Source organism: Cotesia typhae, unplaced genomic scaffold, assembly GCF_013202065.1.
Source record: "Cotesia typhae breed Kobodo isofemale line unplaced genomic scaffold, CoteBio_Ctyphae contig_20, whole genome shotgun sequence".
Classification (NCBI taxonomy): domain Eukaryota; kingdom Metazoa; phylum Arthropoda; class Insecta; order Hymenoptera; family Braconidae; genus Cotesia; species Cotesia typhae.
This window is the reverse complement of record NW_027423725.1, coordinates 525,186-538,668: the sequence shown is the minus strand read 5'-3', so window position 1 is coordinate 538,668 and position 13,483 is coordinate 525,186. Positions and strand designations below refer to the sequence as shown.

At 28.7% G+C, this 13,483-nt stretch overlaps 5 protein-coding genes across 8 annotated transcripts; 2 read left to right on the top strand and 3 right to left on the bottom strand.

The window, feature by feature from the left end:
• Nucleotides 1-6: 6 nt before the first annotated feature.
• LOC141538046 (uncharacterized) lies at nt 7-1,562 on the bottom strand. Of its 2 annotated transcripts, XM_074259312.1 has the most exons (3): nt 1,250-1,562; nt 326-676; nt 7-221 (listed from the first exon to the last, which is right to left on the bottom strand). In XM_074259312.1, the coding sequence occupies exons 2-3, from the start codon at nt 672-674 to the stop codon at nt 7-9; spliced, it is 564 nt and encodes a 187-aa protein (XP_074115413.1). In that variant the 5' UTR covers nt 675-676; nt 1,250-1,562. The 2 variants fall into 2 exon arrangements, with proteins under 2 accessions (XP_074115413.1, XP_074115414.1); XM_074259313.1 differs by lacking the exon at nt 1,250-1,562 and having other exon boundaries at nt 326-1,228.
• Nucleotides 1,563-2,303: 741 nt separating this feature from the next.
• Nucleotides 2,304-4,060, top strand: LOC141538048 (uncharacterized). The gene is made up of 5 exons (XM_074259315.1): nt 2,304-2,540; nt 2,597-2,662; nt 3,129-3,161; nt 3,224-3,265; nt 3,330-4,060. The coding sequence occupies exons 1-5, from the start codon at nt 2,443-2,445 to the stop codon at nt 3,412-3,414; spliced, it is 324 nt and encodes a 107-aa protein (XP_074115416.1). The 5' UTR covers nt 2,304-2,442; the 3' UTR covers nt 3,415-4,060.
• Nucleotides 3,127-8,103, bottom strand: Dnalig4 (DNA ligase 4). Of its 3 annotated transcripts, none has more exons than XM_074259309.1 (5): nt 7,915-8,103; nt 7,673-7,827; nt 7,327-7,604; nt 5,052-6,877; nt 3,127-3,247 (listed from the first exon to the last, which is right to left on the bottom strand). In XM_074259309.1, exons 1-5 carry the CDS (start codon nt 8,092-8,094, stop codon nt 3,188-3,190), a joined length of 2,499 nt encoding a protein of 832 aa, XP_074115410.1. In that variant the 5' UTR covers nt 8,095-8,103; the 3' UTR covers nt 3,127-3,187. The 3 variants fall into 3 exon arrangements, with proteins under 3 accessions (XP_074115410.1, XP_074115411.1, XP_074115409.1); XM_074259310.1 differs by having other exon boundaries at nt 3,134-3,247; nt 5,273-6,877; XM_074259308.1 differs by lacking the exon at nt 3,127-3,247 and having other exon boundaries at nt 4,401-6,877.
• Nucleotides 8,104-8,707: 604 nt separating this feature from the next.
• On the top strand, nt 8,708-10,607 carry Tasp1 (Taspase 1). The gene is made up of 2 exons (XM_074259774.1): nt 8,708-9,312; nt 9,964-10,607. The coding sequence occupies exons 1-2, from the start codon at nt 8,800-8,802 to the stop codon at nt 10,501-10,503; spliced, it is 1,053 nt and encodes a 350-aa protein (XP_074115875.1). The 5' UTR covers nt 8,708-8,799; the 3' UTR covers nt 10,504-10,607.
• Psmg1 (Proteasome assembly chaperone 1) lies at nt 10,493-13,060 on the bottom strand. Its single transcript, XM_074259775.1, has 5 exons — nt 12,878-13,060; nt 12,517-12,590; nt 12,220-12,383; nt 11,880-12,072; nt 10,493-10,785 (listed from the first exon to the last, which is right to left on the bottom strand). Exons 1-5 carry the CDS (start codon nt 12,970-12,972, stop codon nt 10,493-10,495), a joined length of 819 nt encoding a protein of 272 aa, XP_074115876.1. The 5' UTR covers nt 12,973-13,060.
• Between the last annotated feature and the right edge of the window lie 423 nt (nt 13,061-13,483).

The following is a 13,483-nucleotide window of genomic DNA, read 5'->3' as shown; positions in this document are numbered from 1 at the left end:
AACAAACTACCGCGAGCCAATAATTGACTCGACGCTGAAAGATATGCGAGGCGCTGGTTTTTCTTCGCTCTTAATCTGCTCTTCGTAGTTCATCTCATTTGTTTCTATCAACTGGGTCAAAGATTCGTTGCAGTTACTTCCAGATGAAGGTATGTTACTGGTCCAGGTTTGGGTTGGTGAGTACTTTTCTTCATTTGACAACCGGAAAATTGAATCACGAACTGTAATTTTTCAAGATATTAAAACTTATATCATTTTTCAGGAGAGATCCAGCCATTTAAAATAGTTCGGAAAATGATGAAATGAAAAGGTATGTAATATTTACAATTTTGATTATCAAAATTTTGCAAGTTGATCCTTGTGCTAGTAACCTGGAAACTCTTGAAATTTTTCAGCCGTCTCACAACACTTTGGCCCGCAAAATTAAAACTTCCAGTGAAGAAACTACCATTGGAATTTAAATTCTGACTTTGCTGTTGTCTTCTGAGGGCTACTTGAGCTGCCATTACTCTTTGTCTTTCCACGACTAGCAAACAGCAAGGACAATTACAGTCTTTCCACCTGCATGATCGCTTATGGCCTTTTAAACTTGATATAATACCATGGTTCCTGCATCTTGCGCATTTGGGACTTCTTAATCTTTGTTCTATCTTTAATTCGTTGCATTTTTCCATCACTATTAATATTTTATTATTATTATTATTATTATTATCATCATTAATATATATTTTGAAAATTAAGCAATGAAATTAAAATAATAATAATATATTAAGAGAATGAGAAAAATGACCTTGTATCTTGTCAACTATTGACATTTTTAAAAATATAAGCTCACCCTGACAATACACTCATCGAGACCTTTCATTTGAGTACCCACATCAATTTTTCATATATTTATATATTTTATATATATATATGTATATTTGAAAAATATATGAAAATGCATGTGGGTACTCAAATGAAAGCTCTTGATGAGTGTAACATCGGGATGAGCTTATATCTTCAAAAACGTCAATATTTTAAAAAGTATAGTGCAATTTCACTAATGTCATCATTTAATAAAGCAAAATTTTATTTATTTATAGTTTACTAGTCACGACAGTCACATAGTGACTGCAAGACTGCTATTAATATTCATGATAATTGATGATGATAATGATCATAATAAATTTTTATCATTATTAATAATAATAATAAATAATTATTATTATTTTTTTTTTTTAATAACTTCACTCACAATTAAACAAACCTTTTTAAAAATTTTTTATAAATTCCAGTCGTTCCACAACAGTACCTTACAATTAAAGAGATGTTAATCTTCTAAATACTTGGTAAGTAAATAACAAGTGTATAACTTCTCCTTCCACATTATCTTATTCTTGTATATTTTTAGTGTTAAAACAGTAAAAGCCATTGGATGAATTCTCTCTAAGCCACGCCAACATAAATAAGAACCGCCTTCTTCACAACATTTATTGCAATCAATCAACAAAACATTTCTTCTCAATCAATCCGTGATTCTTGTCATTGTAATCATCATCATCATCATCATCATTAATTATGATTTGATTACTAAAGAAGAAATAATAGAATCGAGTTATCAATATTAGGTTATTGATGCTCTTCGCTGATAAAGAGAAACAGTTTTAAAAGGGAGAAAATTCTTTATAAGACTGACAGCTGGTACCAAATGGTATTCTTTTAACTGACTAGACTTTAAGAGCTCGTTAATGTTTCGGTTTGATAGTTATAGTTATAGTAATACTGAAGAGCTAATACATGTTGCCAAAGGTTAATATTAGTTGACGACTGTTTTTCTTAGTTAATATACACCAGCGGATATCCTTTGGTGTTTAAATAAGTTAACAATATAACTCTTTGGTTGCGTAAACAAGATTGCTTCTTTTGTAAACTTTCGATCTTGGTAATTTATATATATCATGTTTATTTATACTTTAAATATTTTTTATTTCAAATTTTACTTTTTTAAGAAGAAAAATTTAATTGATACTTTGTAAATAATGTTTTTTTTTATTGTAATTTTGTTAGCAAAATTTTTTTAATAATTTTTTTGTTTTAAAAAAGTTAGTTAGGTAGAGTTACTTGTTGACAGAAATTTTTTTTGGAAGAAAGATACTCAGTGACAGCTTGTCAACGTCATAAATTTTTGAATTACTGATTAGATTTTTAATAGATTGTCAAGAATTTAAAAAAAAAATTTTTTTCTTAAAAAAAATTATCTATATTATCAAGTTCAATTGTTTTACGAAAAAAAACTAATTTTTACACTCATAAAAAAAATATTAATAAAAATAATGAAACTGAAGTTAACTGACATTAAAAAACATTGAAATTTGACAGCAAATTTCTGTATCATAAAAAATAATTAACTTAAAAATTTAATTTTTTAATAAGTAAAAACGAAATTGACAGTTTAAAAAAATGGCTCATTGTACTACGAGTGTTTCTTGGTTCATAAGTAAATTTGTCTTAAATTTATTCACAATAATTTTTGTCTATGGTGGTTTTTTAAAAGAAAAGTAAGTTTAATAAAATTAAATAATTAATTAGGTTAATAAAAATTAAAATTTTTCAGAAGCATTGAATGCTTGTGCGCAGCAGCTGAGAGAGATTACAAAAGACATGTTTTAAGAGGAGACGAGTAAGTTTTTTAATTAATAAAATTATTAATCATCAATTTTTATAAAAATTAACTTAATTAATATTTTATAATTTTTTTTAACAAATAAATTATGGCGAAAAAAAATTAAATAATAATTTTTTTGTTAAATAAAATTAAAAAATAATCAAATGATTAATAAATATAATGAAAATTAATTTAGCATATGTTTAATAATTTTAAAAATTTTATAGCACATAAATAATGGCAAAAAAAAAATTAGAAAAAAAATTTAACATGTAGAAATTTTAAAAATTAGAAAATGCAATTTTTCAAATTAAAAATAATTTTTTAGAGCAAATTTTTTTAATAAATAAAATTAAAAAATTGTTAAGCAACAGTTAACTTAAATGTCATAATTTTATTATAATTTTTTTTATTGAAAAAAAAAAAAAATAATTTATAAAAAAATTTGAAAAATTTTAATATCAATTTTTTTTTTGTTTAGGAAATCAAGAAGTCGCTGTATGTGTCATCGCTGGTGAGTATTATAAAAAATATATAATTTTAAGAGTTAAAAAATTTTTTTTTTAATTTTGACAGGCAGTCTTCTGTATATCCCTGCGGCTGCAAAAGAAAGAAAGTGTAAGTAATTTATTAACAATGTTTAATAAATGAGGAAGCAAATTTAATTTTGGATTTCAATTAGATTTGAGGACTGCGTTGGTGACTTGAGATGTGAAGTTACAAAACAAGAGGAAGTGTCGCGAAATAAATGCTGTTGCGGAAAATAATAACAAGTTTAAAATAACAAAATAAAAAAGAGAAGCAAAGGGGAGTGTGAGGAAGAAACGTAGTAGATATTCAAAGTCAATTAATAAACGTCTCATTTGACTGTTTGACTGTGACACGGCTATAAGTAGACCCTTAGTATGATTTAGTGTGGTGACTTGTGACACACTTTAACATTTTGCATTATTTAACGTCTTCGGCTGGCTCTCCTTAGAATTTGCACGGGTTTTACATTTTTCGAGTACAAATCCCTGAAAATTTCGATACTAATATACAAGTGTTACTTTACTAGGCTATTAATAATATTTGGGTTTGTTTCTGGTGAAGAAATATTAATAATATTTATAAGCTCAAAATTATTTTATTTTTTATTTTGAGAGTATGAAAAATAAAAAAATTTTGACTGAAATTTTTTCTTATTGAAAAAAAAATTAAAATAATGTTCAACAGGGGATTTAAAAATTATAAATGTAAGTTTTTAAAAATAATTAAGGTAAAAGTCTCAGTTATTGACACTATAAAACAAAAAAATTATTTCATTTTTTTTTAAGCAATGATTTTTTTTCATTTATTCAATTTTAACAAAAAAACATTGAAATTTTTTTTTTTTAATAATTTTTCAATAAAATAAAATCTTAAAATTTTTAAATGTCGGCTAACTTAATTTTCATAGTAGATAAATTATATTTTTGATAATTTTTTTATGAAATATAAATTAGCCGACATCTAAAAATTAAAAAAAAATTTTTTTTCATTAAAAAAATTATTATAAAATATTTTTTAAAAATTTCATTTGCTAAAAACTTAAAAAACTCTAAGCGCAATTTTTAAAAAATATTTTTTTGTATGAAAATTAAGTTAGCTGACATTTAAAAATTTTTAGAAATTTTTTTAATAAAAAATTTCAATTAAATAATTAAAAAAAAAAATTTCAAATGTAAAAAACTTGAAAAACTACAAGTGCAATTTTTTTATAAATATCTTTGTAGTTGTAATTTAATTAAAAAAAAAATCAAAAATTTTTAGACTGCTAAAAATTAATATTTAATATTTTGAAAATTAATTTTTTTAGAATTTAATAAAAATTTATCTCATAATTAAATATATTTAAAAATAATTCAGGCAGTCAATAATTAGGGCTTTTACCTTATAACTAATTTATTAATTACAAAAATTCAAAAAATATATTAAATCTCGTGTTATAATACAAACAAATCCCGCAAAGTTAATTATTGCGGTCTCTTTGAATTACTCAGACCGCACAAAGAGTGAATGGCTCTCTTTATACTCCCCAAAAAAAATCTTAATTACTCTCAATAATTCATGCAACTCCAAACTAATTAAAAGTATTTTTATCAACATACAAAAATACTTATTGTACAATATAATCATTTTCTGGTAACAAATGCCCTCTGTCCAGGCATTCGCTAATCCACTTTTTGTCCAACACCTTAATAAAATTTTTCCCCGACAGATTAATTTTCCTATAAACACTCTCTCTGTCCCAATTTCCCCCCACAAAAACATGCGTAGTATTTCCATCAATTTCCTCACAAATTTTCCCGCTTAAAAACAAAAAAGGTTTCTTCAGCCAATCATCTTCAATAAAATGGCCGACAATATTCTCAAAGACTCTAACCTGCAAATCCTTGCACTCTTCTTTTAACTCTGTATAGTCTTCTTCTTCAAACTCTCTAGAATCATCAAGATCCTGCGCTCTTTCTAAAGAACGCTTGAGACTTTCCAAATCAGCGTCGACGTAAAATCCGTCCCAGTATTCATCAAACATAACCTTCAACCTGTCTCTGGTTTTTCGGCGCATCGCCAGCATTTCCCATGGAAAAAACTCGACCAACTTACCCAAATTTTGTTCCTCAGTTGCTCTAGTAACCCAGGAAATTTTAGCAACATCATACTTAGCGCACTCAATTAAATTCCTTGCCTTTAAAATTGTTTCATCTCCTATCAAGACACAAAAAGTATTTCTTCCCGGGTTCTGAACAATCTTCGCGGAATGCTCCAGTAAAATCCGCTCCAAAGCTTCCTTACCGACTGTAGAATCTCCGTTGATAACACAGAACTCCTTCCCTTCCATCAATCGGGTCTTGCGCTGAACATCAGCCGCCCTAACCCCAAAGTGTTTCTCGTCCATCTTGACACTCTTGATAAATTTAGCTTCAGTGTCTCTCCGCTTGGCGGGCGGCCGACATTTTTGATCTTCTTCAGTAGCATGCCTCTTGGTGAGCTTGTTAACGACTCCGCGGTGCTTGATCAAGTTCTTGAATTCCGTAATCGTGCAAGCGTCGTGCCAAGGTTTGTCTTCCCTAACCTTCGTCACTCTCGGAAACCTCAAAGTATACCCCGTGGGTTGATTTTTGCATTTAATCAACTCACTGGCTCTGATCTGGAGCACCAAAGACTTCTCCGGAGGCAGCCATGAGTCCGGCGGGTCCTTATTGGGCCCTACCACACAAGATGGCCGCTCTTTAGTCCAACATTCCGCAAACTTAGCGTTTAACTCTCTAAGTTTATCCCAGGGAATCCCAGAACTCACTCCAACGACGGATTTGAACTTGCTTGTTTCTTCACTAGCTCCGGGGACTACTAGCGCCACCAGGAAACTGTTGTACATTCCTGAGAACTTACCTTGTCCGTAATAACCTCCAATTATTAATAAATCTATGTCTTCTACTAAATTGTCCGAATATTCTGCTTTTATTTTAAACCATTTGTTACCCTTGCGGGAATTCGGCTTGTAAATTCCTAAAGAATCTTTTACGACTATCCCTTCGTCGTAATTATCAAGACTTTTATTAAAAATTTCCCGGATTTGGCCATCTGAAGTCACTAGAGTGTTTTTACTGCGCATCAAGACGCCATCTTGCGGCGTAAAAGCGCCCTCTAAAATTTTCAATCGTTCTTTTAGCGGTAATTCAACCAATAGCTTCTCGTTGTATAAAACAATGTCGAAGGCCATCAAACATGGCTGATGGACGCTTTTGGAGGTTAGTTTTTTAACGTCGAAGTTCATACCTTTAGAACCGAAGCAAAGTTTTTCCTTGTGCCAGCCCATTAGCTCGCCGTCGAGGATTATTGAACGGCATTCTGGATTTAAAAGGGAAGAAATTTTTGAAGTTAGGTTACCTAAAACCGGGGAATCCCCGAAACTTGGGTGGTTGGTTATGTCATAGCCGTGGCGAGTGTAGTACTTGAACTTGCCGTTAGACATGTGCAGCTGGCTCCTTTCGCCGTCGAATTTTGTTTGGATTATGTAAGATGGCGTTAAGGTGAAGAGCTCCGAGATTCGCTCGATATAGAATTGCTCGAGGAGCATCGGTTTGAATGGAGAAAGCACGCTGATGTTGCAAGTTTTTTTTGGGCGGTATTTTAGGTTATGGAGAGTGTCGCAGACCTCGCGGAGATTCGATTGCTCGCCGAAGAGGGATTCTGCGTCTGGGTGGTAAGCTGAAAATTTTTGAAGGAATAAACTTAATTTGAATTTAGGTTCAAAAAATTTTAATTAAAATTTTTAATTTAAATTTTCGCGCGCAAATTAATTTCTAGTATTTTATAATAGAAAACTTGCAATAATTTATTTTCAATAAAAATTTATGATCAAATTATAGAATAAATTAGAGAAAAAAAATTAAAACAAAACATGCAAGTTATTTATTAAATTAATTTTGCGTTAGAATCATTGTTTCAATTGAGGTTATGTTACTGTATAATTCGGTTAATTTCGGAAACTTTCGTTTATCATCGGCTGTTGTGGGTAAGTATTGTTTAAAAACAAGATTGTTGGAATTTTTGTAACAAATGATTACAAAAATTTTTTTCATTGTAATTTAATAATCACAAAATTTTTTAAATTGTTAGATGTATATTAAATACAGTACCAGAAAATTATAGCTTACCATGTAAAATTTGCTTTTCTCCTAACCCTATTCTGATGGACTTTAAAATAATTCGCGTCAGCCATTTTATTTCCAATGCGCTGCATTGCTGGGCTATGCGAATAAACTCGGGATCTTTGCTTTTATTCTGCCGATTTTTTTCTGCAATTTTATCGAGGAGGGAATTTATCTGCTCGATTGATAGCTTGCAGATGTTTTTACTTTGACGGCGTTTTAAGATCCAGTAGATTTTTCCTGCCAAGTCACCGCAAGATGGCGTTTTTTGTTCCGTTGGTTCCCTGTAAAGTGAAGAAATATAAAACCAATTTTTTTTTTTTTTAACAATGTAAATAATAATTTACAATACCTGTAATTAATAATTTGTTTAGCATCATCAGAATTACCAAGACAAAAAACTCTGACATATAAAATTCCCAAGGATTTTTCTTTTAAACCATATGGCCCGCGTTCATGGTCTTTTGTTGACAATAGTAATCTCATTATTGGAAATAGCGAAATATCCTGAAAAAAAATTATAAAACTTATAAAATTATTATTATTATTATTATTATTAAAATGCATGCATAAAAATTAATAAAAATAATTTACCGCATCAGGATTTTCATCTTTTAATTTTTTTCCAATCTCCCGCCAGTTATTCAAAAAATCTGTCAAGATTTTAATTTTATTTTTTGGTGAAGCTGATAAAATTTCTTCTAATAAATTACAAAATTCATTAAATTCAATTTTTGATACTAGTGATACCATTTTTTTTTTTTTATTTTTCATCTGACACGCGTTTTGTTTGGTAAACACAAATCAGCTGATTAGAAAAATGGCGGGTTTAAAAAAGGCGGGAAATTAAAAAAAAAATTTTAAATATTAAATTTAAAATAATAATTGATAAAAATTAATTTTTATAATAATAATAATAATAATAATAATAATAATAATAATAATAATAATAATAATAATAATAAATTAGTTATTTCAATCAAGAAAAATTTTTTTAAATGCATCAAAAGAGAATTTGAAAAAAGACTTGATAATAATAGTAAAAATTATAAAAAATGATTATTATTATTATTAATTATTTAATTTTAAAAATAATAATAATTAATTTTTGAAAATTAAGTTAACTGACATTTAAAAATTTTTAGAATTTTTTTTCATTAAAAAAATTATTATAAAAAAATAAGAAAAAATAATTTATAAATTTTAAATTTACAAAAATAAAAATTAAAAAAAAATTTGAAAAATAAGTACAATTTTTAAAAAATGGTTTGGAATAAATTTGAAAAAAAAATTAAAAATGTCGGCTCTTTAGTATTACAATAAATTTACATGAAAACTAGCCTTAAGTCACGTGACTCGCAGCTGAGCCAAACATAAACAAAGTGACTGACAAAAAAAAAAAAAAAAACGTCAAAGTGAACAAAAAAAAACAAATAACAGTGTAGAAAAAATAAAACTATTAAATATACAAAATTTCTAATGACGAGCAACGGATTTATAGCCGTCCACGTCGGAGCGGGCCACCACTCGGACTCCTTGAAAAAAAAGTACCAGAAATTGTGCCGTGACGCTTGCAAAACCGGAATAGAGAACCTGAAGCTCGGCGGACGGTCCCTGGATGCCGTCGTCGAGGCGACGACTATCCTGGAGGACTCCTCGTTAACAAACGCCGGGTTCGGATCAAACTTGACCCTGAACGGAGACGTGGAGTGCGACGCGAGTGTGATGGACGGGAACAAGCTCTCCTTTGGGGCCGTGGGAGCGGTCAGCGGGATCAAGAACCCGGTTTCTCTGGCGAAGCGCCTCTGCGAGCACCAAAGCAGCAAAATTAGCTACGGAAGAGTTCCTCCTAGTGTCCTCGTTGGTCCTGGGGCTCAAGTCTGGGCCTCGGAGATGGGAATTGCGACGCTTCCTGCTGAAGAGCTGATTTCTTCTAAGGCTAGGAAGATTTATCATCATTATAAGCGGAAGCTTGACGACCAGGTCTCAGAGGTCAGTAGATTAATTTTATTTTTGATAATTTTTTATGAAAATTGATTTAGCCGACATCTAAAAATTTTTAGAATTTTTTTTTTCATTAAAAAATTATTATAAAATATTTTTAAAAAAATTTCATTTGTAAAAAATTAAAAAAAAATTAAAAAAACTTAAAAAACTCTAAGTTGAATTTTTTAAAAATATTTTTTTGTTTGAAAATGAAGTTAGCTGACATTTCAAAATTTTTAGAAATTTTTTTTCATTGAAAAAATTATAATAAAATATTTTTTTAAAATTTAATTTGTAAAAAACTGTAAGTGCAATTTTTAAAAAATATTTTTTTGTCCAAATTTAAGAAAAAGATTTTTCTTTTTTTTTTTTTAAATCTAAAATTAAAAATGTTATATTTGTACTTTATTATACTATTTTTTTTTTTTCATACTTTTGCCAATTGGCTATACTACCTTAGCATTGAAATTAAATAATAAATAAAATTATTTTTAAAAAATTGAATTTATAAAATTTTTAAAAATTCATATAAAAATTTTTTTAGTTATAATTTTATGTTGAAAAAAAATCTGCAAATAATCAGATGTCTTAATTTTACTCAAAAAAAAAAAAAAAATAAATAAATAAATAAAAAAATAATAATCCAACCTCTACCAGGTTTCAGCATCAAAAATTTCCAAGCGTCGAATGGACACCGTAGGAGCAGTATGTGTGGACGCTTACGGAAACGTCGCAGCAGCATGTTCCAGCGGAGGAATAATCCTGAAGTACCCTGGGCGGGTAGGCCAGGCGGGAATTTGGGGCTGCGGAGTGTGGGCTCATAACGGAGCCTGTTCAGTAGCCTCAAGCACCAGCGGGTGCGGAGAGCACTTAATAAGGACGACTCTAGCCAGGACGATCGCGGAAGCCGTCACCGGGTCGACGGACCACGTCCCCAGGTTACACGAGACCATGAAGAGTCGGTTCCTGGAGTCCGAATTCCTCGACGGACTGGACTCTAAGCTAGGGGGCGGACTAGCTCTCAGGTACTGCGCTGGAGAAGCTATTGGTGACCTTTTCTGGACGCACTCAACCAACTCGATGATTCTTGGGTACATGGGCTCTGGTGATTCTGTTGCTAAGAGCTACGTCAGCAACCTGGACGATGAACTTGTTGGTAAGAAGGTTGTTGTCGAAGGCATCTGCTTCAGGTTGTAGTTTTAATTTTTAATTTTATTATTATTATTATTATTATTGTAAATGTAATTGTAAGTTTTTGATATGGATTGTTGAGACTGGAATAAAGAGATTTAAAGTACATATACAGGTTGCCTTTATTAAATGAAGAGAAGGAGGGCGATAATAAGGGCAGGCTGCTCTTGGTCAAATTCGGCAGCAATTTTAGCAGTGGAGAGGCTGTTGATGAATCCAAGGAGAAACTGTCCAGGTAAATAATGTATAAAACTCCTGACTTGTTCATCACCTCTGCGTAGGAGATTACTGAAACAATTATTATTATAATTTAGTCTTAAATAAGAAAAAAAAAATTAATTAAAAAGTTTCACATGTAAAAATTAATAAAAATTACAAGTGAAAATTTTTATAAGGATTTTTTTATTGTAATTGGTTCGTTAAAAAAATTTTTAAAATTGACAGCTGACCGCTAACTTCAGTATTATGTCTTTCAGTATCAATTAATTGTAGAAAATCATTTTTAAAAAAATGAATTTACAGTTTCTATAAATTTTTTCTTTCACAATTTATTTGTAAAAAAAATCCTGATAGTTATCAAGTGTTAATTTCATGGTCATAATAATAAAATTAATAAAGAGAAAAAATTTTGAACCAAAAAAATAATTCTTAAGAATTTGCCTTGAATCAACCAGAAAAATTCTTTAACAAAAAATAGTTGAGTTTATTTTACTTGATTAAAGAATTTTTATTTTTTATTCAAGATGATGAAACTCTTAAAAATTAGTTTTTTTGGTTCAACATTTTTTCTCTTTAATCAACTTTATTTTTTAATCAGTCTAACTGTGTGTCTATTTAATTAAATCTTTCGACGTTATTTTTACCGACTTTAAGACGTCTGATTAATTTTTAAATTTGCAAACGCATCAAGGACCGATTACAATACAATACTTTGATAACTATATTCTAGAGTCCTCACCAGGATCGTCAGGATAAAAAATTGACTAATTTAACAGTTTAAACATACACCTTTCATAAAATTACAGTAAATATTTATCTTCTTTTAATTAAGTTAAATATTACAATCTAACGCTTTTGGTTTTTAATTATCCTAAAAAAAACTTGGAAATAAATTACAGTTTAAAAAAGTTAAAATTACGGTTTAATCGCAAACCAAACTAAAAAGTAGAAAATAATTTTGAATAAGTTTTAAATAAGAGTAGAATGATTAACAAAAAATTAATTTTATTGTAAAAAATCGTGGGTGCTTTTTAAGATATTTTTTTAATAACTTACTTTTAAAATTTTCTGCCAATAAAATATTTACATAAATTTAATCAAACACCCTCGCTTTTTTTACAATAAAATAAATTTTCTCGTTCTATTCTTTTTTTTATTATTACCGCCAGCTGCAACTCCAGATACAATATTCGGCTGGTTCAACCTGGGGACATCTTTCATAACATCTTTAGCTTTCTTGGTGCTTAATAAACGCAAAAAAGACGGACTTTCTTCATTAATTTTAGTTTTCAACTGCGACACATGATTTGACGTTAGCGCTACAATGTCTTTTGCTTTTTCCAGCAGTCCTGAAATCTAGAAAAGAATTTTTTTTTTTTAGAATAAAAAAACATTAAAGTCACTGATAATTAATCACGTGCCTAAAGGTAAATGCATTTATTTTATTAATAATAATAATAATAATAACAATAATATCAATAATAATTGATTAAAATATCTTACTGCATCAACAAAAACTCCAGAAGTCGCTAAATCAACAGCTCCAACTAACAAAATATAAATATCACCTGTCAGTGCGTAAAGAGTTGATGTGCATCCACTAGCAGACGGTCTTGTAATTGTACCCACTATTTCTGATTTATTTAATACACTTTCCTTAATAAAATCTGCAATTAAATAAATTAATTGTAATTAGCAATTTTTACTAAAAGTACGTTTTAATTTTTATGTTTTATTTGCAAGTTTCTGAAAATATAAATTGTAATTCAAAATTACAATTGTTATAAATAAAAAATTTACCTGTCAATAAATCAGTTTCGATGACAATTAAAGAATTTATAGTTGTAATATCCTTAATGTCAATTTTGAAAATTCTGAAAGCAAAAAAAAAATATTAAGATAATTTTAATAATTTTTGTAACGAATAAATTATAAAAAATATAAATTTTTTTTTTAGAAATTGAAAAAAATAAAAAATGCTATTTTTTATAAATAATTCTTTAGAACAAATTTTTTTATTACAAATAAATTAATTTAAAAAAAATAACATTTTTTATTTTTCAAAATTTTGAGCAATTTGATAAAAAAAATTATGAAATGTTTCTTAATTAATTATCGTGAAAAAATTTTCGGTGAATTAAATTGAATAATAATTACTTACGATGAATTATCAATATTTTCCTGAGTATCATCATCTTCTTCGGACCAAAATGCTCGAGAACTGGGATAGACTACTTCACCAAAAAGGCTCGACATTTTCTAGGATTAATTTATAATAAAATATAATTTTTGATTAATAAAAAATAATTAACAGTAGAAAAGATCAAGTAAACAAATAAATAGGTTAGAATTTATTGGTCAATGTGATGATTCTGTTTTTTTGTGTTTTTAAACTGCGACGGTAGGTGGCGGCGGGGAAATTTAAAAATTCAAAATGTAGTTGTTAAATGAAAATTAATTTAGCAGATAATTAATTAAAATAATTAATTAAAAGTATTTTTAATGAATTTTTTTTTTTAAATAACAATAAGTTTTTTTTTTAAACCAAAGTTTGACACATTATTAACTAAAAAAAAAAATTAAAAGTGCGATAAATTAATATTTTTATGTGCGCATGCGCACAAGCATAAAATAGAAACTTGGCTTAAGGCGTTTGAAATCATAAAGGCGGTAACTGGAATTATTTAAGTCGTCAGTTGGTCAAGAGTGGCGGTAGTGTACTGACACCAGCGGACACCAGTTGGCATTTGGCAAGTAAACAATATGG